The sequence below is a fragment of the Rana temporaria genome, chromosome 2, assembly GCF_905171775.1.
Source record: "Rana temporaria chromosome 2, aRanTem1.1, whole genome shotgun sequence".
In the NCBI taxonomy this organism is placed as follows: Eukaryota; Metazoa; Chordata; class Amphibia; order Anura; family Ranidae; genus Rana; species Rana temporaria.
In genome coordinates this window covers 448686412-448710345 of record NC_053490.1, presented here as the reverse complement: position 1 = coordinate 448710345, position 23934 = coordinate 448686412, and the positions used below count along the sequence as shown (strand labels likewise).

The window sequence follows — 23934 nt, the reverse complement described above, 5'->3', positions numbered from 1 at the left end:
GCAAACGGTTCTGCCAGAGCATGAGTTCGGCGGAACATTTCCCTGTTTGGCCTTTCACAGAGCACCCAAATTTGCAGGGTGTTCGCCCCAACGAACACCCTGCAAAAGCTGCATAATGCATTCTATGCCCTGATTAGGCAAAGCTTTGGTTGTTAAGAAACGGTCCGGGAAGCCAGCTACTGTGTACTTAACAACTGATGAGTTATCTTCTGTCAATGGGTTTCCCCGCTGACAGCTGAATAAAAAAATGTGCCTGTAAAAAAATGTAATTAAAAAACGGCATGAGGTCCCCCCCCAAAATCCATACCAGATCCTTATATGAGCATGCATGCTGGCAGGTCAGGAAAAGAGGAAGGAGATGAGCGAGCGCCCCCCCTCCTGAACTATACCAGGCCACATGCCCTTAACATGAGGGGGTGGGTGATTTGCGCCCCCCACCCCAAAGAACCTTGTCCCCATGTTGATAGGGACAAGGGCATCTTCCCGACAACCATGAGCTGTGGTTGTCAGGGTTTGCGGGTGTGGTTAACAAGGGTAGCCTAGATCCTGCCCCCCCCCCTGTGTGAATTGGTCCATTGTACCCCTACCCAATCGCCCAAAAAAGTGACAAAAAGTAAGAACCACAGGAAACAGTTTTTGACAAATGCTTTATTAAAAAAATAAAAAATAGTGTCCCTCGATGCAAATCCACCGTCAATCACAACGCCCAACGGACCCGAAAAATATAAAAAATGGAAACCGCTTCTGCCTCCTTGGGAGGCAACCCGCCGTCTCTTTGACAGCTCTTATATAGGCAAGGCGCAGGCCATCTGGTGACGTAATCTTGTGGCACCACCCCCTTCTGACTTCACATGATGTAAAAAGGGGGCAGGGCCAGGTATGGACTGAAGGGGGTCCCAATGCCGTTTTTTCTTTATTTTTTAATAGCCGGGTGATGGTAATTGTAACTGTGAGTGATTTTTTTTTCTTTAGAACTGTGAGTTTTGCTGTAGCATGTTCATTTTCATTGTTGCACTTTAAGAATTTTGGACAACGGTGTCAGAAACGGTCTTAGAAATTACAGATACAGATTTGGGAGATAATCCATCAGTTTATCTACTTCATGATATCCCGTTATCTAACGAAAAATATAAAAACTCTCTTATAAGGCACTTGATTACTGCAGCAAAAGCATGTATCCCGGCCCTTTGGAAAAGTACGACAGCTCCAACCAAAATACAATGGATGGGGAGAATAGCAGACATTCAGCAAATGGAAAGTTTAACTATGATAATGAGAGAACAAGAAGAGAAATATCGGGAGGTATGGGCGCCATATATTAAATATAGGGAACAAAGCCTGTAGATGGATATGCGGGGGATGGGGGGGAAAGCGGTGAGCCCGATGTCCAAAAGAATGTTAATGTTGTTTTTTTTTTTGTTTTTTTTGGGTTTATGTATTATATTTATGTTTTTGTGTTTGTGATAGTATGGTTACTGGGATAATACCCCAGTTAAGAAAAAGATATTGCACTGGGGCGGTATAATATGATTGTATCAGAAGTATGAGACAAACAAAGAGTAGGACGAACATAAAATATGCCATGTTAAGAATAGTGTAAATGAGCCAAGGGGAGAAGGAATCGATGGGCAATGTTGAAGGATGAGCTATTGTATAGGTATTGGTGAATTTTGAATGTACACAAATGTATTGATGTATAATATGAGTGCAATGAGGAAAATAAAGAATTTATAAAAAAAAGAATTAAGTTACATTAACTTTACATTAACATTAACTTTAAGCATCAGTTACATCAGTGCTTCTGAAAAACAATTGTTTTTTTTTTTTGTTTTTTTTTAAACATACCCCTTTAACGGTCAATTACTTGCATATGAGCACTTTTGATTTTTTCCTGTTCGGCTCCCATAGACTTCAATGTGGTTTGCTGTTTGGGTTAGAACATTTCCGCTGTTTGGGTTAGAACATTTCCACTGTTCGGGAGTTCTGCTTTGAACCAAACAGGGGGGTGTTCGGCCCATCCCTATGTACAACTGACCAAGCCAGACAAGTGGCAAATATTAATGCATTTTTTAGCACTGATAAAAATATATACATAATATTTAGGAACAAAAACGCATCAATTCCATGTAAAGAACTACAGTATATTGTGGGTGCTGATTTGCTGATAGAAAATACAATATATAAAATAGTATCCTGTACTGTAGTATCAATTGATGGTCTCAAATTTCCTCTTAATATTACATTGTAGTTATTGACTAGCCACATCATATTTCTCTATGTATGCTCTAGTATGTACTATAGGTTGTAGAAATGTAGGTGAATAGTAAATTGCATTTCTTTCTGTTTTCTTCTTCAGCCTTAACCCTTACAGCTATGATGAGAACTGCCTAAACATTAGTGAAGATCACATTCCACTAGCTGCCTTGCCACTGCTGGCCATCTCCTCTCCTCAGTACCAAGATTCTGTTGCTATGGTGATCAGTCGAGCAAATCAAGTTTACAATGAATTCCTGAAGTCTCCAGATGGGGCTGACTTTAATGGACAGGTAGAATTCAATGGCAAATATTGAACACAATTTTTTTTAATGTGTATAGTATGTAAAGGTTCTGTTTGTTGCTAGCGTTCCATTTGGAGGATTTAGTAAAATATGACACACTGGGCCAGATTCACAGAAAAAGTACGCCAGAGTATCTGTTGATACTCCGGCGTACTTTCAAATTTGCTGTGTCTTATCTTTATTTTGAATTCTCAAACAAAGATACAATGGCATTTGGCTAAGATCCGACAGGCGTACGGCTTCGTACGCCTTTGGATCTTAGGATGCAATACTTCGGCGCCCGCTGGGTGGAGTTTGCGTCGTTTTCCGCGTCGGTTATGCTAATTAGCTGTTTGCGGCGATCCACGAAGGTACGCGCGGTCGTCGCATTCTCTTACGTCGTTGCTAGTCGGCTTTTCCTGTCGTAAAGTTGCGACTGCTATTTCATGGCTTATATTTAGACCAGCCATGTTAAAGTATGGCCGTCGTTCCTGCGTCGAATTTTGAATTTTTTTTTTTTTGCGTAAGTCGTCCGGGAATAGGAAAGGACGTAACGCACGTCGCCGTTCAAAAAATTACGTCGGTGCGACGTCATTTCGCGCAAAGCACGGCGGGAAATTACAAAACGGAGCATGCGCAGTACTTCGGCGCGGGAACGCGCCTAATTTAAATCATACACGCCCCATTTGAATTAGGCGGGCTTGCGCCGGACGGCTTTACGCTACGCCGCCGCAAGTTTACAGGCAAGTGCTTTGTGAATCAAGCACTTGCGCTGAAAACTTGCGGCGGCGTAACGTAAATGACATACGTTACGCCGCCGCAATTATATGTGAATCTGGCCCAGAGTTAGTAGAACGTTATCATCATCCATCTGAGCCCAAAAACGTAACAGGAACTTTCAGCTTTTTCCCAAAAAATTACAGATACATCTCCTGTGCTCGTTCATTTTCATATACAGTGTGTGTATATATATATATAATATCTTACCAGTCCTTAGATATGATGGCTGTCTTTTTTTTTCTCAATTTCATATTTTCACCTTGCTATCCTGCCAGTAACACACGTCCTGTCCTAAGGTGACAATGTCTTCTCGCTAATCAATCAAGATAAAAAAGGAAGCCACACTCCAAAATTAATATTGATATTTATGAATCCATCCAGTGCAAAAACAGTCCACCCCAACCTTCTTCCACTAGCCCATTTTACAAAAAAAAATTGCTTATTTGTAGAGTGTAAGGCCCCTTTCACACTGGGGTGGGAGGCGCGGTGGCGGTATAGCGCCGCTAAAAATAGCGGCGCTATACCCTCGTAATTCCCGCGGGATTTGGGCGCTAGCGCTGCAGTATTAACCCCCGCTAGCGACCGATAAAGGGTTAATACCGCCCGCAATGCACCTCTGCAGAGGCGCATTGCGGGCGGTATTACCGTGGTTTCCCATTGTTTTAAATTATGTATATTATCGCTCCTTTCTATGTAAACAGATAGATCCCAATTCTGTCAGTGAAGTAAAGAGCGATTTGCTGTTGCTAGTAATCAGGAACAGCTTTCTCTCTCTACTCCCGTCAGTCCCAACCCCCCACAGTTAGAAACACCTTCCTAGGACACATTTAACCCTTTGATTAACCCCTAGTGACATGTATACAGTAATTAGTGGATATTTTTAGCACTGATCGCTGTATAAACGTCAATGATCCCAAAAAAGTGTCCGATCTGTCTGCCGCAATGTCGCAGTCCCGCTAAAAATCGCAGATCACCGTCATTAGTATTAAAAAAATAATAATAAAAATGCCATAAATCTATCCCCTATTTTGTAGATGCTATGGGCCAGATTCTCAAAGAGTTACGCCGGCGTATCAGCAGATACGCCGACGTAACTCAGAATCTAAGCCCGTCGTATGTTTAAGTGTATTCTCAAACTGAGATACATGTAAACATGCCTAAGATACGACGGCCTGCGCCGTCGTATCTTTGGGTGCAATATTTACGCTGGCCGCTAGGTGGCGCTTCCATTGCGGTCGGCGTAGAATATGCAAATGAGTCGTTACGCCGATTCACGAACGTACGCTTGCCCGTCGCAGTAAATTTACGCCGTTTCCGTAAGAAATACGCGGCGTAAAGATAAACAACCCCCTAGGTGGCGTATATCCAATGTTAAGTATGGCCGTCGTTCCCGCGTTGAAATTTGAAAATTTTACGTTGTTTGCGTAACTCGTCCGTGAATGGGGCTGGACGCCATTTACGGTCACGTCGAAACCAATGACGTCCTTGTGACGTCATTTAGCGCAATGCACGTCGGGAAAATTTAGGAACGGCGCATGTGCTGGGAACGCGCTTAATTTAAATGATCCGCGCCCCCTACCCGGATCATTTGAATTAGGCGGGTTTGCGCCGGGGGGATTTACTCTACGCCGCCGCAACTTTACAGGCAAGTGCTTTGTGAATCAAGCACTTGCCCGTAAAACTTGCGGCGGCGTAACGTAAATACGATACGTTACGCCGCCGCAGATCTACCTGAATCTGGCCCTATAACTTTTGCGCAAACCAATCAATATACGCTTATTGCGATTTTTTACCAAAAATATGTAGAAGACTATTAGGCCTAAACTGATGAAGAAATTCTTTTTTTTTAATTGGGGATATTTATTATAGCAAAAAGTAAAACATTTTATTTTTATTTTTTTTATTGTCGCTCTGTTTTTGTTTATAGGGCAAAAAATAAAAACCACAGAGGTGATCAAATGCCACCAAAATAAAGCTCTATTTGTGGGGGAAAAGGACATAAATGTTGTTTGGGTACAGCTTTGCACGACCGCGTTATTGTCAGTTAAAGCGACGCAGTGCCGTATCACAAATATGGCCTGGTCATTAAGGGGGCAAATCCTTGCGGTCCTCAAGTGGTTAACAGACCAAAAGGGAACAAATAAGAGAAGTTAGTGTTTACATACACTTTAAAGCTACTGCAGAGACATTTTATTTCAAAATGTATACATGAAAACTTTTTTAAACCTTTGCAAATTACCTGAGTTTTTGCATGAACGACTCCTGCACATTCACATTTGCATAAATTCATTAAGCAAATTGTATCCAAAATAAAGGTCCACTTGGTAAATTAAAGTATGCAATATAATGACATCTTTAAAATAGTGTAATTAGCCTCAAGAAGTTCACCTAATGAGATGTGAATTATTTTTAACTTATTTCAATTATAATAAACTTACAAAGATTACATTACATAGAGTACATTAGAGTAGGTTGTAGCAAAAACATAAATAAACTTAATCACAATGTCAAAATAGTATAAACATAATAACACATCACTGGAACAAAAACAGATAAAGTATAAAGAGGAAAGTAGATAGCATTGTGCAACCTTCTTCTATTACATTATGTTGATTATTAGAGATTAAAACCTATAAAGAGTCACATTTATTAGCTACAGTATATTGGCACTTTAAATTATCCCAGAGAAAAAAATGTGTGAAAACAGTATTTATTCATACTATCTCCATCATAAATGTGGTCAAATCAAGGTGTCCATTGTTCCATACATTGAATAAGGCATTTATTTCTTGGACATGCAAAGTTATTTTTTTAAGATTATGAAATATGAAAAAGCGTTGTATCCTTCTTTTACTCTGGGAGTTGTTTTAGATTTCCAAAGTTTGTTTACTGATGATTTCACTATGTCAATATAGAATTGGCAAGATACTGTATATTCATTCGTGTTACAATTCTGAATCTGAGCGTAAAAGAAAGATATTCTTTCACCTATATACAACTTTTTTAAGTACATCTGGTAATATTTTAAATATGGAGTCACAGTATTCATTAAGTTTGGGACACATTAGTCACATACTGGATGCTGAAAAATACCTTGGTTTGAGCAATCTCTCCAACATTCATTATTACCATCAGAGTTATTACTATTTAAATGAGTTAACCCTCCTCTTATGTTAGCTTTCTGTTACTATCCATGATGTTAACAGGTCGGTTTTGACCCGTGTCTTAAATCAGCCATAAAATACCCTCTGAACAATTATTTATCATCCAATTTGTTTCTTACCTCTTGGTTACCTTGTTAGACTTCTGTATCCTTGATAAGATTGGTTTTAATATTTTTGGTGTGACCCCTTAGACATTTCTTTTGATAGCATACCTCTCATTTTCAAATTTAAAAAATGGTAAAATAAACCTCAATAGAATATTATAATTGGTCCTATGTTTCTTTACTTTATTTAGAGAAGCAGACAAGCAGGCAAAGAGATAGGTCCCTCCCTAACTACAGCTCACAGGGTTGAGAGGTGATTGGCTGTCAGTGTTACTAAGCAGAGAGTTTATGATTTCAGTTTTGGCACTTATTAGTGTCCTATAATCCTATATTATAACGGGGTCAGAATTGACCCTAACACCATAAACGTCTTAATTTTCACCACAGTATTTTATAATTTAGTGAAAAGGATTATTTTTCTATTACATTGTTTAAATAGAGGTTCCTGACAAAGTAAAAAAATCTTGATGCGATAAACTAATTTATGTGATACTTATAGACATTCAAAACCTGAAAACGGGTCAGTTCTGACCCTAACACAAGAGGAGGGTTAAGGGCCAGATTCACCAAAGAGATACGACAGCGTATCTCCTGATACGCAGTCGTATCTCTGTTTCTATCTATGCGACTGATTCATAGAATCAGTTACGCATAGATAGCCCTAAGATCCGACAGGTGTAATTGTTTTACACTGTCGGATCTTAAGATGCAATACCGCGGCCGCCGCTGGGGGGAGTTCGCGTCGTAAACCAGCGTCGGGTATGCAAATTAGGAGTTACGGCGATCCACGATGGATTTTCGCGTTCGCTACGTCGCCGCTAGTCTAGTTTCCCGTCGCAAAGTTAGTCGTTGTTTTGGGTCCCCTAACTTTACACAGCAATCGTATTGCTGTATAAAGTATGGCCGTTGTTCCCGCGTCGAAATTTAAAAATGAACGTCGTTTGCGTAAGCCGTCCGGGAATACGGAATTACGCTACGCGCGGCGCGTTCGAAAAAATTACGTCACTGCGCGCAAAGCACGACAGGAATTGCGAAACGGAGCATGCGCAGTAGGTCCGGCGTGGGAGCGCGCCTAATTTAAATGGCACACGCCCAGTAGTTTTCATCGCAAGTGCTTTGTGAATCAGGCACTTGCGATGAAAACTTGCGGCGGTGTAACGTATCTACGATACGTTACGCCGCCGCGATTCTACGTGAATCTGGCGCTAAGTACCTATGTAAAATTTATATGGAAGTTCCTGGTATTTTGTAAAGTGAGATACGCAGTAATTTTACTTATAAACTCAGTTTCTTCTTAAGTGAGTTCCCATTGCCATTTTTCCAAATATTTAGGTGGACATCTGATATTTATCAAAACATTATACATTTTATATGACCCTTGGTATTAGGATTTTCCAAAAATGTGATTTTTTTTAATTAGAAGATATTGCAAAAGATGTATCACGGGAGTACTCTGAGTTTGCATCAATGAATTTGTATTTGTTTTTCAAAATATTTGTTCTTAATTCAATATAATATTACTATCTTATGTCTAGAAATCCCTTTCTCCTAAATATTTAGACTGTTCTAATGTCTTAATTACATTGCACAATATATCATATAAATGTACTGTATATCTAGTAAATACCATTTTTCTTTGGTTTCAAGAAGTGTAATGGAATTTTGATTTCTTCTTTCTCCAAAAGAATATTAGGAAAAGTATTTTCAGAGTTTGGGTATTTTTACTGGTATATCTATTTAAAAAATAAAAATAAATTACAGTTGTACAATTTTTAATAAATAGGTTCTGCCCAACCAAAACCTATATTTTCCCCAATGTTCAAACATTTGTTCAATCTCTTTAGGTCAGGGGTGGGCAATCTCGGCCCTCCAGCTGTGGTGAAACTGCAAATCCCATCATGCCTCTGCCTCTAGGAGTCATGCCTGTGATTGTCAGGGTCTTGCAATGTCTCATAGGACTTGTAGTTTCAAAACAGCTGGAGGGCCGAGTTTGCCCTCGCCTGCTTTAGGTAATGATTTAAATTAACCACTTCCATACTGGGCCTATTCTGGCACTCCTCTCCTACATGTAAACATCTTAAATTTTTGCTAGAAAATTACTCAGAACCCACAAACATTGTATATGTTTTTTAGCAGAGACCCTAGAGAATAAAATGGCGGTCGCTGCAACTTTTTGTGTCACACGTTATTTGTGCAGCAATTTTTCAAACATGTTTTCTTTGGAATAAAAATGGTTCCCTAAATAAAAAAAATAAAAAAAACAGGTTAGTTAGCCCAATTCTTTTTTAGAATGTGAAAGATGATGTTACGCGGAGTAAATAGATAGCTAAAATGTCATGCTTTGGCGCCAAACTTCGGTACTTAAAAATCTCCAATCTTTCAATTTTTTTTTACAGGTTACCAGTTTAGAGTTACAGAGGAGGACTTGGGCTACAATTGTTGCTCTTACTTTAATGTTTGTGGTGATACCTCACATGTGTGGTTTGAACTCTGTTTCCTTACAGATGCGTTTGCTTCTGCATGTGAGCACACGGGGATAGGGTCGCTTTAAAAAAAAAAAATGGTTGTTCATTTTATTTTTACACTTAATTAAAAAAAAAATGTGATCACTTTTTTGTTTTACATATATTTTTCCTTTTTGGCTCTTGTAAATGGGCTCTTATGAACACGTATTTATATATTTGGTGTGATTTCTTTATACAGTACACATTTTTCACTTGATAAGTTTGATGTCATTAGATTGATTAATTTTTGTGTTTTCACATTATTGAGTTAAATTTTTTAGCGCTGTTTTCATTTATTTATCACAATGATTTAAATTAGATTTAAAATAAGGTTTTTCAGAATTTTTCTTAAGGAACATTATTAATGATTGAGAAAAATATGCTTTAAAACTTAAAATCCTACTGAAATGCTCTATTTCTTTCATTACGCCTGGTATTAGGATTAATGGCTGATTTATGAAAAGTTGTGACATGTAGACTGAAAAGTAAGAGACCGTCAGCGAAACCTGCTATTTTGTATTCTTTGTTGCTACAGTATATGCCATGGATATCACTGCTTTCTCGATTTTTATATGGTAGTGTTGCCATAACTAAAATAAAAAAATAAAATTACACCCTTGTCTTGCCCAATGTGTATTTTAAAGTTTTCTGTGTAAGGGCATCTTGGGTTTTGGAATAATGGTGATATGATTTATAAGAAATCTAATTGTATTTTTTCTAAAAATATCCACTTGACCAGACAAAAATAATTTTAATAAATAATCTCCTGTAGAAGGTTTTTCTTAATGTGGGTTGATGAACAATTGAACATAGGTTTTTCAAAACATTTCTTAGCTTTGTTTGACTTCTAACTTTACGCATGCCTATAATTCCTTCAAGGTCCTCTGAAATTTGGTTGGAGTATAGGTCACAACATCAGATTTCCAGTATACAAATTTGGGGTACCTTCACCTCACACTTCAAACCAAAATACCAGAATCCTTATTAGTAATGACAGATGCACAAAAAGCATTTTACTGAAAGAATGCACTGTGCAAAGATGGAGGTAAAACCTATTAAAGTCTCTGTTTGCACAATGTATAGGAGAAAAACACTTAACAAGAAAGATGTTCATTTTGCCTTGTTTCCACTGAACAGATCGGTTCGGGTTGGTTCGGTACGATACGCTATTTTGAGTGTTTACATTATGAAAGCGGCCCATACAACCGAACCATACTGCACATTCTGGGTCCTGCTTCAGATGTGGGGCCATAGAAAATGGTACGGTTCAGTTAGGGTGGAGCTGCAATACATTCCACTGATTGGCGGACACGCTAGGCATTTTTTCTAAACCCTGTATGGCCCCTGACGGTCAGACTTGCAGTGGAAATGCTCTCCTGAATAGGCCGGACCATTCTAACCCTTCCAAACTGTACCGACCCGAACCTTTGCGCTCAGTGGAAACAAGGCATTTTTTTGATTCTTGCTCCTCAAAAAATATGGCTGCATGACTCCCATTTTCAAAAGGCCAAATGGATGAGATGCACACTTCTAGAACAATGCTCTATGGATAGATAGGAAAAAAGTTAAACCTTTGCATTATTGTAGTAATAGTTTCTAAAACCACATTGCCTAATTTCACAGTTATATCTAATTAGTTGAACAGCTAAAAGGCCCATTCCTTCTTCCCCCTAGTCCTCCCCCATGCATTTATTTTTTTACAAATGTTTTTTACAAATTTACAAAATTCCCAGGTGGGGTCATAAACATAAATAAAAACCTGACAGGAGTGTAAACTCTGCCTCAGTGAGTGTATGTACAATATAAGAGAAAACATTTGTATGTTTATATTATACCAAGTGTATAACTTGTATTTGTATTTGTATTTTTGATACAGGGGTTTGTTTTGGGATGGAGATACGTGCATGTAAGGTGTAGAATAGATGCTTGGCGCACAACTTTTTTCTAGGTGTTTACAAACAGCAAGCTAAGAAAAACAGAAAACACTTTTAGAAAAAATGTCTTTACAGCAGGGACGTGCAGGAAGCAGGTGAGGCAGGGCTTCACCTGCCATTAACATAAAAAAAAACAAAAAAAAAAAACGATCGAGCTTTGAGGGTCATAGCTCGGTGATCTGGGGTAGCTAAAGTCCTACCCCACCACTGATCAAAATGTAGGGCTCCTATGATCTATGGTTCCGGAGATACGGGCTCCTTGTGCAGCCTGTCAGAAGCTACATACGGAGTGGCCCGTTTAAATACAAGCTGGCACACTCTCTTTGCACCAGCCTGAGAGGATGAGCTCACAGTGCCTCTCCTCACTTCTTTTTAGGCACTGAGCTCAATGGAGAACTTGGAGTCCTGTACCAAAGTACCATTGGCCCAAGCTGTCCAAAAAAATTGCTGTACTGGAGGCTGTCCTGTCACTGCAGTGTCATAGAAGAGGGCATGTGTCTAAAATACATATGCTCCCTTCCAGCCCAGCCCTCTTAACTACAAGGAAAAAATAGGTTTATGTGTATAAGATTTACCCATAATCCCATATTTTTCTCACACAGTTAAGAGGGAAAATTTGAATCTGCTGCTGTTGAAAAGGTACCCTATTTTTCAGACCATAAGACGCACTTTTTCCCCCCAAAAATATGGGGAAAAATGTCTCTGCGTCTTATAGCCCGAATGTACATCAGTCACTGCCCCCCGCTGCCGCTGGCAACGCCCCGTCACTGCCGGCACTTCCCCTTCGCCGCCGCTGGTTACTCCCCCCCACCACTGCAAGAAAGACTACCCCCGCACTAAAAAAGCCCCCCACGAGTTCCGACGGCCGCACAAATAGAGTCCCCCATAAATTGAATGTCCTGGGGGCGGTCCCCACTCACCTTGGCTCGGCTATACTCAGGCAGGAGGGGGCGGTCCCCGCACAGATGGGCTTGGCTATACTCGGTGACCCTTCGGAAGGGGGCGGTCCCTGCTCAGCTGGGCTCGGCTATGCTCAGGAAGAGGGACGGTCCCTGCTCAGCTGCTTGGTTATACTCGGGCGGGAGGGGGCAGTCCCCGCTCAGTTCACTTTGGCTGTGCTCGGTTGGGAGGGGGCAGTCCCTGCTCAGCTCACTTCGGCTGTTCTCGGCTATGCTCAGGCAGTCGGTCTTGACATTGGCTTGGCTCAGTCACAGTGATGTAATATGTAAGCAATGACCGGCAAATGTATTAGAAGTATGCTGACTATGTTCGCAGCCCCTGTCCATGTCCATGTCCGCAGCCCCTGTCCATGTCCGCAGCCCCTGTCCATGTCCATGTCCGCAGCCCCTGTCCATGTCCATGTCCGCAGCCCCTGTCCATGTCCATGTCCACAGCCCCTGTCCATTTTCGCAGCCCCTGTCCATGTCCGCAGCCCCTGTCTATGTCCAGAGCCCCTGTCCATGTCTGCAGCCCCTGTCCATGTCCATGTCCGCAAGCCTCTGTCCATGTCCACAGAAAATATTTTAGTACACGATTTGGTTCAGAATATTTTTTTTCTTGTTTTCCTCCTCTAAAACCTAGGTGCGTCTTATGGTCAGGTGCGTCTTATAGAGTGAAGAATACGGTACTCTTTTAATCCATCGAAATCATATATTTATAAGCTATATGTTATAACATAATAATTTATTATTTATCTATTTACTGTGAAATTACTGGTTGGAAGTTATAACTTCCAACTTTAGTAATTTGTCCGTTAAGCCACCTGCTTGAGTACAGTTTTTGAAAATATAGTAAATTAGCTTAAAAACAATATATAATAATTATTTGTAACAACCGCGGCATATGTAACCTGTGTGTATCTGGCTCTTATACTAGCCAGTGCCTCATCACACGTTCCTGCTTTGCAGCAACCATACAGAATGCAGACTGCTAGATGGCTTGTGAAACTATTGTATAATGTCATTGGATTTTTTTTTCTTTTTCAAAGTGAAAGAATGTTAACTAGTTTTGCTATCAAAATACAGAAAAACAAAAAAAGCATTGTCCTCTGTTGGCAACTTGCTTAGTGCATGTCGGGGCGGATACAGAGACTAGTCTCGGGAGGGGCACTGCCAGAAAATATGTTTTTTTGCAAGCAATTTATCTGGGCAATGGCTGGTGTTGCCACTTTAATCATCATGACACCATGGTTGATATGGTGTCAGGATGATTGAAGTGCATTATTTCTATTCTTACATTGTTCTATAAAATTAAATAGTTCAACTCACCATAATGCAAAATCAGTGGGAACCCTGAGCGTGTCACTTGCCACCGTCGCCTGCCATCTGATGCAGATTGCCACGTTGCCTGCCACCAGAAGCGGATTGTCACTTGCCACGTCACCTGCCACAAGTTACACATTGTCACTTGCCTGCCACCAGATGCAGATTGCCACTTGCAGCGTCGCCTGCCACCAGATGCAGATTGTCACTTGCCATGTCGCCTGCCAAACATTGCGGACTGTCACTTGCCATGTCACTTGCCACACGTTGCAGATTTTCACTTGCCACGTCACCTGCCACACGTTTTTGATTGTCAGTTGCCACGTCGCCTGCCACACATTGCGGATTGTCACTTACCACGTCACCTGCCACACATTGTCACTTGCCTACTACAAGGTGTGGATTGTCACTTGTTGTGTCACTTGCCTGCTACAAGGTGTGGATTGTCACTTGCTGTGTCCCAGAGTGAAGGCAGGCAGCAGAGAGATGATGTAATCTCTTAGCTGCCGGCGGTGCACAGTGAGGGAGGAACTGCGGTGATGCAGGGTGGGCAGTGAGAGATGTGTCCTCTCTCTGCTCCCCCGCCCGCCGGCTCGCTGACTGGCCTGCCAGCCTGCTCACCTGCCGACTGGCCTGTTCGCCCACTCACCCGCTGACCCGTTGACTGGCCTGCCCTCTCCCTCACCCGCCGACCTGCTGACTGGCCTGTTTGCCCACTTACCTGCTTATATGTACCTGTTTAGATGTGCCTTGTCTCTCTATTGCTTTGAGCACACTGTATTATTTTCCTATGTAACGTCTGCAAGTCTAGTCTGCATGCATCATACTGTTACGTACATAATTTCTATAAATGCAGCTGTCAGACATATTTTGAATAAATGTTTTTAGCTGAGGTCAAGTCATCGTCTATAAAGCTTGTCCGCTCTGCTCAGATCATTGACTTAATCCCAACTCTGATAAAACAGATCCAAGCTGCTCATCTCTAATTAGGTTCACCATCTGTCTGTCTGGGAATTACAGTGCTGGTATGCACTTTTGTGTTCACTCTATACGAACATTGGAAATAACTAAATTGGTATTAAAGGGACCTTCTCTTGACGGAACTTACATGTGGAAGAAAAAGTGGTAATCTTCCAATAACAGCCACCACTTAAAGCTGAACTCTTGTCAAATACAAAATTGTGCTTAAATGTAGCAAAAGGCTCACATTTGCAGAATATTGTATTGTATTGCGGCCAGTTTAATTCTCTTGCAATACTTCTTTAAAGTTGTCTCATCAGTGTTCTTGTCTCCAAATGTCCTGTTAAAGCATATCTAAACCCAAAAACAAAAATGTAATATACCAGGGTTCGACAAAATCCGGGCGCCAGGTCGCAATTGCGACTAGAATTAGCGACCTGGCACCTGGGGAAGGAAGCATAGGCCTGCAGAAGGCCGCAAACGATGCGGCCTCAATTACCGGCTGGCGCAGCCCTGCCCGACGCGATCATTCAGCGGGGGAGGTGGGGGCGCACGGAGATACAGGATACCCCATCCTGTGTCTCCGTGCACTCCCACCTCCTCCACCGCACGATCACGTCGGGCCACGCTGGCCAGTAATTGAGGCCACAGCTTTTCTGCCTTCTGCAGGCCTATGCTTCCTTCTATGATCTGGAGCTATCTTGTGGTGGCCGTTGGCATGACAAGTAAACCAGCAATGTTAATGGTATTCCCCAGTGTTTTCACTGCCATCTCCTTCCCTCTAATTAGAGCCCCCAAACATTATATATATTTTTTTATTCTAACACCCTAGAGAATAAAATGGCAGTCGGTGCAATACTTTCTGTCACACCGTATTTGCGCAGCGGTCTTACAAGCGCATTTTTTGGGGAAAAAATACACTTTTTTAAATAAAAAAATAAGACAACACTAAAGTTAACCCAATTTTTTTAATATTGTGAAAGATAATGTTACGCTGAGTAAATTGATACCCAACATGTCACGCTTCAAAATTGTGTCTGCTCGTGGAATGGCGACAAACTTTTACCCTTTAAAATCTCCATAGGCGATGTTTAAAAAATTCTACAGGTTTTCATGTTTTAAGTTACAGAGGAGGTCTAGGGCTAGAATTATTGCTCTCGCTCTACCAATCACGGCGATACCTCACATGTGTGGTTTGAAAACCGTTTACATATGTGGGCGCTACTCACGTATGCGTTCGCTTCTGCGCGCAAGCTCGGCGAGACGGGGCGCGTTTTCTGGCTCCCTTACTTTTTTAGCTGGCTCCTAGATTCCAAGCAAATTTGTAATATACTGCATGGAGTAAGTAACACACTTCCTGACCTATGCCCCGTACACACGATCTGAATTTTCGTCGGGATAAACTCAGACGGATTTTTCTGACGGAATTCCATTCAAGCTATAACTCACTCATTATACTGATACCTAATTATAAGGAAAAAACATGGTGAGCTAAAGTTTGTATCTGCAAAACACATACTTCTTACAATATAATTTTTTTTCTTATATATGGGTATAAGTATAGTTTGTGGATGATTGTGTAATGAGTGACCTGTGAGGTAGTGTATGACTGACATGTACATTGTTACTTACATAGGATAGGATTCTTCAACTAACAGGGCTTTAGAATTACTATATCAAATTGAATAGATTTGGGTACAGTTTGGCAGGTGTACCTGTATTTATACATCTGCCATATTTAATTTAAGGGGCTGTCACCCCCCTTTTTCTGAGCATTATATGAACATTACCCAATGCTGCAAGCCTGGGGATAATTCGCCCGCTTTTCACCTCATCCACACGGCAATCCCCTGCTACCGAAAAAAAAAAGCAGAGGAGGGGCCCAGAGATAGTTAGCCCACTACCTCCTCAGAGCCCAGGAACAAATCAGCTTGGCGGGACACGGTGCTGGCTCGAAATATCCTCTCTCCATACAGAGCCACTGACACTGGATCAAAGCTCTACAAAAGATTGTGAGTACCCTCCCCTAATGAAAGCTGATCTGGATCAAAAACTAGAATTTTTATGCACCAAATTGCTCAACAAGTTCCAATGTGAACTGCACAAATCCACTTACACTGTCCCAAGATATTCTCTGGGCTTTTGCACAAGCATGCTTGAAACTAAGCATGATGAGCTTTATATAGCTTACAATGATCTCTCTAGGGAACATGAAGCACTTTCAACTGCCTTTCTACAATTGCAAGCCCATGTGTACGATTTGGACAACCGCAATAGGAGGAATAATCTGCGGAACAGAGGGGCCCCAGAATCAGTAACTGACCTCACATCATACACTAAGGCCTAGTACACACGAGAGGATTTATCCGCGGAAACGGTCCTCCGGACCGTTTCCGCGGATAAATCCTCTGGCGGATTTTGATCTCATGGTTGTACTAACCATGAGATCAAAATCCCTGCGGAATTCGGTTTGCGGTGACGTGTGGCGCCGTCGCCGCGATGATGACGCGGCGACGTGCGCGACGCTGTCATATAAGGACTTCCACGCATGCGTCGAATCATTACGACGCATGCGGGGGATGGATTCGGACGGATTGATCCGGTGAGTCTGTACAGACCAGCGGATCAATCCGTTGGAATGGATTCCAGCGGATAGATTTCTTAGCATGTTAAGAGATTTTGATCTGCTGGAAATCCATCCCCGGGGGAAAAAATCCGCGGAAAAATATCCGCTGGATTGTACACACCAGGGGATATATGCGCTGAAACCGGTCCGCGGATCAATTTTAGCGGATCGATCCTCTCGTGTGTACGGGGCCTAAGAAGCTCTTCAAGTCTCCCTTGCCAAATATGGCTGCCTCCTCATTCATGTGTGATTGTATACATAGAGGCCTCAGGACCAACCCCCCCAGGGATATCTTACTATGTATGAAGGATTTTCTTACCAAAGAAGAGATTCTGAGAAACTCCCCAAATCATTAACCTGGATGGAGTTACACTTCAAATATATTTAGATATCTCTCAGGCTACACTGGAGAGATGGAAAAGTTCAAAGAGATTTCTTCTGCCCGCATCTGCTATAGATGGAGTTTCCCTTTCAAGCTAATTGCCCCCCCCCCATAAAGGTTCCACATATATTGCAACCATATTAGCCAAGGGTCAAGACTTATTAGTAAAGTTGGGCCTCCTGGAAGCTGAAAATTCACAGAGACCTCCATCGACTCCTTGCATCTCACCCTTATGGAACACCCCCTCTCCGAGACATGACTCATGCAGAGCACGCCATGAAGTGGGAAATCTGGACCCTCCAGACCGTAACTAATCAACCTTTTTATTTTTACTTCTCATTCTACTGCTTAATTGAAATCACCACGTCTCTACTTTTTCTTTTCTCTTTTTTTTTTACACTTCTCACCCCTTCACCCTCTGATCCACCAGGAACAAGGGAGACATTTGCACCAGTATCACTCCAGTACACTCAGGCAGTTCTAGTTTATAAACAAACTTTTTCACACAACTTCTGAACCAATGCTGCCACCTACTGTCCTTTCTTATTTTCAGCAGAGACATCTCTAATTGAAAGATTCTACCGTTTCCTTCCTGCAAAACAATTTGCCCCGGGTAAATTTGGAGAGCTCCACTTTGCTTTCACCATACTAACTTTTATATGTTTTTTGCCAGAGAATTTTATTTTTTTCCCGAAATCTGACTCCAATTCTTCTCCCTGCAGGGTTTATTGCTAACACTACCTACGTTAAGAACTCCACGTCTATTTGAATTTTCTTTATAATTTTTTTTTTTATTTTATCTTTTTCTTATATACATTCATAGCAGTTTTCGTTTGACATACATGGTTAACCCTTTTTCTTTTAGGTACCGTATATCTGTAAGTAGGCCTAACCCTCCTATGTCCCCATGTTACTCCCCCACTCAGTCCTCCCATCCCGAATAAAACATGTGGTCTCTGATTCCATTGTACTCGGTTCCCAAATATGTGTCAGTTTCCTTCACAGGATTCTTGTTTTCTCAGATGCATAGCAGGATCTGAGCTTTTCGGTTCGGGAGCACTGAGTTTGAGATCCACAGATCTCGGTTTGTTTTTTGGTAGACCAGGGATGTTTTTATCTCCTGGTCCCGGTGGTTATCGAGCATTACTATATTGTGCTGTTATTTCTTTTCTTATTTTGCTCCTAAGTTTTTTTCTTCAATTTTCTTGTGGTAATTTCAATGATCTCTAGTCATATTTCAATCTTATTGACACTATTTGGTTCTCTTGCTCCACAGACATACCTTGAAGTTGCCAAAAAATGCTGACCCTTTATATAACTGCCAAACCATTCGTCTAACAATAGCTTTATAACATTCAATCTAAAGTATGGTTACCCCTACAACCATCGCTATAACCTGTATATTACATAATGTTCAGAGATGTAACTCCCTGAACAAACCCTGGAAGGCATTCTTGTGCTATAAACGCCTAGGAGCAAAAATAATCCTTTTTCAGGAAATACACTTCTTGCAAAGCAATCACCCTTCCTTTTTCCATAAATCTTACAATCAATCTTTCTATACTCTTGCTCCCGGCAAGGTTGAAAGGGTCACCATTTTTATACACTGATTAGCTTTGCAAGTCCAGCATGTTTACAAAGACAGTGATAGTAGATTTCTCATTGTAAAAGGCAATCTAGCATGCCGTGAAGTGACCATAGCGAATGTCTACGCCCCTAATGAAGGGAAATCCACATTTTTTCTAAACTACTTTGACGTTTTGCAGAAATACCATTCCACACATATTATTTTGGGTGGAGAATTTAACCTTGTCTCACAACCAGCATTGAATAGAAGTATTTGGGAGTGGTGGGGGGCGCTAGAACAGTGGACTAACTAAATAGTGTACCACAATTGGAAGAACATAAACTCAATAGAATATATGCATAAAGGTGAGTAATTACATGCAATTCGGGCCCTAACAGCAGGAACTGCGTAGGTGATATGTGTAACTAGATCTTGATAACAAAATATAAAGTGCCAATAGCCATAAATTGGATCTACCGGTAAACAATATAAATGTGAAACACAATAAGAAAAAAAGTGCTCCCAAAACCAGAAAAAACGAAAAAAGTCCAAAGAAAAAAATTGTATTAACAACACTGTCCATGCACTCTTAAAGTGATAGTTGGCTTATTCCAAAATCGCAGTGATTCAACTTGACGGATAGGCATGCAATCTTCTTTAAACCAAGTGTATACAATTAAAATCTTCCACCACTTATGAGTAAACACCCGAGAAGTGCTGATGAAATGGGCTCTTACCAGAGCGATAGGGCTTGCTTAGTGAAAAGAAAGCCGAAATCGCATTAGCAGAATGATGTCTGCAAACATATGGAGCGTCTTCCACTTGTGTCACGGGCTATCTCACTTCAGGGAATTAGGCAGATGGGACATGAAAAGGCAGAGAACAACTCATAGTGCAACCGGTTTATTGAAATAAAAAAGTTAAAAACAAAGCGGGGCCAAATGGCCACTTACACTAAAAAGTGCCCAACCCGGCACTAGGTCTGCAGGCTCAGATATGGAGGCACCAGCCTCTCCTTCCGTGTCGGCGCGAGTCCGTCAGGTATCCTTGCTGACAGCCGAATGCGGGAGGGGGATAAAGTTCAAAAGGAGTGACCAGGCTGCGCCGCCGACGATCGTTTCGTTAGTACGTCTTCAGGGGGGCGTGCCTGGTCACGAGGGTCACGTTCTTTTGAGTGATAGAGCAGGGAAAGCGAAATATTTCTTTGGCGCGAAAATCACTTCTCCACACATTGAATAGAAGTAAACCTACTCTAGGTTTGGGTGCCTGCCTTTCCCAAGTCAATGTGTACGCAACTTAATTCCTTTCAACTCATCGACTCTTGGAGAGCTCTAAACATGGGTGCACATGATTACACACATCATTCACACCCACATAACTCCTATGCCAGATTGGATTACCTTTTCTGCACCCCCATCATTCTAGCAAACTCTCAAGATGCTTCCATTCACCCTGTTTAGACCGCCACATAATGAGTGAGTGAGTAACTTGTATAGCGCTACAAATGCGAACTAAATCGCCTCAAGGCGCTTATTCCACCCGATATCGTCCTTATACTTCAGAAGAGGTGAGTCTTAAGTTTTTTCCTGAAGGCCCGATGGTTTTCTTCCATGCAAATGTTTGTCGGAAGAGCGTTCCATAGCCGTGGCAAATCTTAGTTTTCCCTTTGATTTGTAGTTGGACTTCAGGATGTGGAGGAGGTTTTGATTAGTTGATCGGAGAATGCGATTCGGGGTGTAGTATTTTATTTTCTTGCATAAGTATTGAGGGGCCTTTCCTTGTGTGCATTTGTGGGTAAGGCAGAGGGTCTTGAATGTGACACGATCCTTTACAGTTAGCCAATGGAGGGTCCTCAGGGATGGGGTGATTGATTCCCAAGGTTTTTTCCTCATTACCAATCTGGCTGCTGTGTTCTGGATGACTTGTAGGCTCGAAATCTGGTATTTTGGTAGTCCTAAGTATAGGGAGTTTGTGTAGTCGAGTCGAGAATTGATGATTGTGTGCAGAAGTACTAGAAACTGGCCCTACCTAATGAGTACAGCCCAGCGCTCAGGATACTGCTACCTAGATAACACAACTGAACAGATGTATATACCAAAACAAAAGCAGCTGCTTAAATAAAAAGTCCAATATAATATGCAGAAATTATGCAAAAGACTCCCATAGAGTCTACACAAAGTCCTGCAGCAGCGCTACAAACTGTGCGTTTGTTGTGATAACAGTATGCAGCCACTCCCCCTAGTTTTGTCTGTCGGATGAGTGGGAGCGTCCAGCAACGGGGAGGCGTGTCTGGCTTGGTTGGGGAGCGAGGCGCGAGCTGAGGAGTATGGACGGAGATTGCGGATTGAACACTAAATACCGTGAAAGTGGTAACTACAGACGTTGAATACGGAGGTGTATTGAACGCTGTTTTTAACCTGCCATCTGGTGAGTGTATCCCCCGAAGGGGACACCATATCCCCCCACGCGGTGAACATCCTCTGGTGAATGGAGCACTCATGTTTAAGCACACCTATCCTGGTCATTTATACTAACTGTTATCACAACAAACGCACAGTTTGTAGCGCTGCTGCAGGACTTGCTGTGTAGACTCTGTGGGAGTCTTTTGCATCATTTCTGCATATTATATTATATGAGAATTGATGATTGTTCCGACTACTACCGCTGTATCCTCTTCCGGGATGTAGGGAATGAGTCTACACAGTAGGCGGAGAAGATAGTGGGATCTGGTGACTATTGAATAATGGCCTTTACAACTTCCATAATAGGCCTTGCTACTACCCCATACTCATGGAGGCTCAATGAGTCCTTAAAGCAGAACTTCAGTCATTTTTTCAACTTTCCATCTATTAAATATTCTGCCCTTGTTGTTTTAATTTTAGATAATAAAAAAAAAAAATTCTGCCACTAAATACCTTATACAGCCCACTTCCTGTTTCTTGTCCGGTAAAAAGCCTAGGCTTATTACATCATGCTCTCTCTCTCTCTCACTCTAATGAGAATTTTTGATAAAGGGAGGGGGGTGAGTCATAAGAGGAATCAGAGCTGCAGGGCTGCAGAGCTCGAGATGTGCCTCTGTGTGTCTGTGTAAATGCAGGAAGTGAACAGGCAGCAGCTTCAGCTGCCCACAGTTAAAATGGTTGCAGCCAGACTCAGTGGAGGGAGATTTTTGCAGCATATTTGGCAAGTACAGAATCACATTATATATAAAATAATATGCAAAGTGGTTGGAGGGAAGCTTTAGAATGGAAAAAAAAAATATTACTAATTATGTGAACAGACTGTAGTTCCTCTTTAATTTCAGACCCTGGCACACAACAAATTATTAGCAGACATATAGAAGAATATTTTAGGCTAAATTCCATTCCGGATATTACGATCACATCCATATGGACAGCTCATAAGGCTGTGTTTTGAGGACACCTTATTAAATTGGTCTTGGACCACAACAGAGGTAGATGGTCTCACTCACCCAAGAATTAGAGAAGCTGTATAAAACACATTATCATACCCAATATTCTACATTTCTCTTACATATTCACACAAAAAAACTTGAATTGGACTCCCTCTTCTCATTAAAAACAGAGAAATCCTTACTCTGGTCCAAAGCTAAATTCCTCCTTAATAGTAACTCATATACGGCAATGTTTGCTAGGAAGCTCAATCAAACACTTAAACCATCCCACGTATACAAACTCTGTGCCTCATCTTGCCACATAGCGTCCCATCCTTCAGAGATAACTGACATATTTCAAAAATTCTATGCAGACCTGCTTTCTTCCCCATCCTACATACCCCCTAAATCCTTCTCCTGGATGGATAGTATTCCTATCCCCACATTATCTCTATCCCAACTAGAATGTCTAAATTCACCTTTGCACAGAGGAAGAAGTTGGGCATATCATTAAATCCCTCAAAATGTGTTTAGCTCCTGGCCCAGATGGCTACCCTGCAATTTAATATCCCTGACGAGATGTTAATAATAATGTCCTTAATCCCTAAACCAGGAAAGGACCACTCTGAACCCTCTAACTTTCGTCCTATCTATCGATCCTAAAGATCTTTAGCAAACAGGTTAGCAGGAGTAATTTCCACTTTAATTTCCCCATATCAATCTGGGTTTATCCCAGACAGACAAATTACAGACAACATACGATTGGCCACTAATATTATTTAAGATGCTAATAGAACCTCATCTCCCCTCCTCCTACTGAGCCTAGATATGCATAAAGCATTTGATAGTGTCACCTGGGAATATCTAGCAGCTATTTTACACCGTTTTCAGTTTCCAAGGTGCATTTAAAGCCTTAAAGCCTTATACACCAACCCACAAACAAGGAACTGTATCCCAGGCTGTAATCCAAACTTTTTTTAAGGTGGATAAGTGTACTAGACTGTGGTGCCTGCTCTCCCACCTATTTGCTCTTGCTATGGAACCCCTGGCAACAGCTATTTTACAGCACCCAGACATTTTGGTTTATTCCAAAGCGGGTTTACATTATAAACTCAGCATGTATGCAGATGACATGCTTTTATTCAGAACCAACCCTACCATCTCCCTTCTCAACCTATTACAAACACTCCGTAAATTCTCTGTTTTATCAGGTCTTACTATTAATCTTACAAAATCAATAGGGATACCCATAAAACATACCAGAGGCCCATTTTCAAACACTTATAAATTCTTTTGACTTCAAATGGTCACAGACCTCCCTATCATACTTTGGGATTCAGCTAACACCTAACCTACACTCGCTATTTCTTAAAAACGACCCCCCCAGTTACCAAACTGAGACAGACTGCCTCGTTTCTAGGCAGAGTAACTGCAGCAAAGATGACAATTTTGCCAAACTATTATACCTTTTCAGAGCTCTCCCTATTAAAATTCCTTTGTACTCGCATTTTAACGAGACTTCGAGACTTAAACAACTTCATATGGACCAACTATCCACCTAGATTTTCTAAAAAAAGTGTTATATTCCTCCACCACCATGGCATTATTATTTGGTCTCCAGATATACACAATTGGGACAATGGCATATAAACAACTCCAAAGTACCCTGGGTACATTTTTAATCAGATTCAATCCCTACTTCCTCCCAGGCCTATTGTGGT

At 41.4% G+C, this 23934-nt stretch overlaps 1 protein-coding gene across 1 annotated transcript in view; it reads left to right on the top strand.

The window, feature by feature from the left end:
- The window catches only part of PITPNM3 (PITPNM family member 3), a 762997-nt gene that overhangs the window by 588780 nt on the left and 150283 nt on the right, over positions 1-23934 (top strand). Inside the window, exon 6 of the mRNA XM_040338476.1 lies at positions 2357-2546. Coding sequence (XP_040194410.1) covers positions 2357-2546 — 190 coding nt within the window. The remainder of the gene's footprint in view (positions 1-2356; positions 2547-23934) is intronic.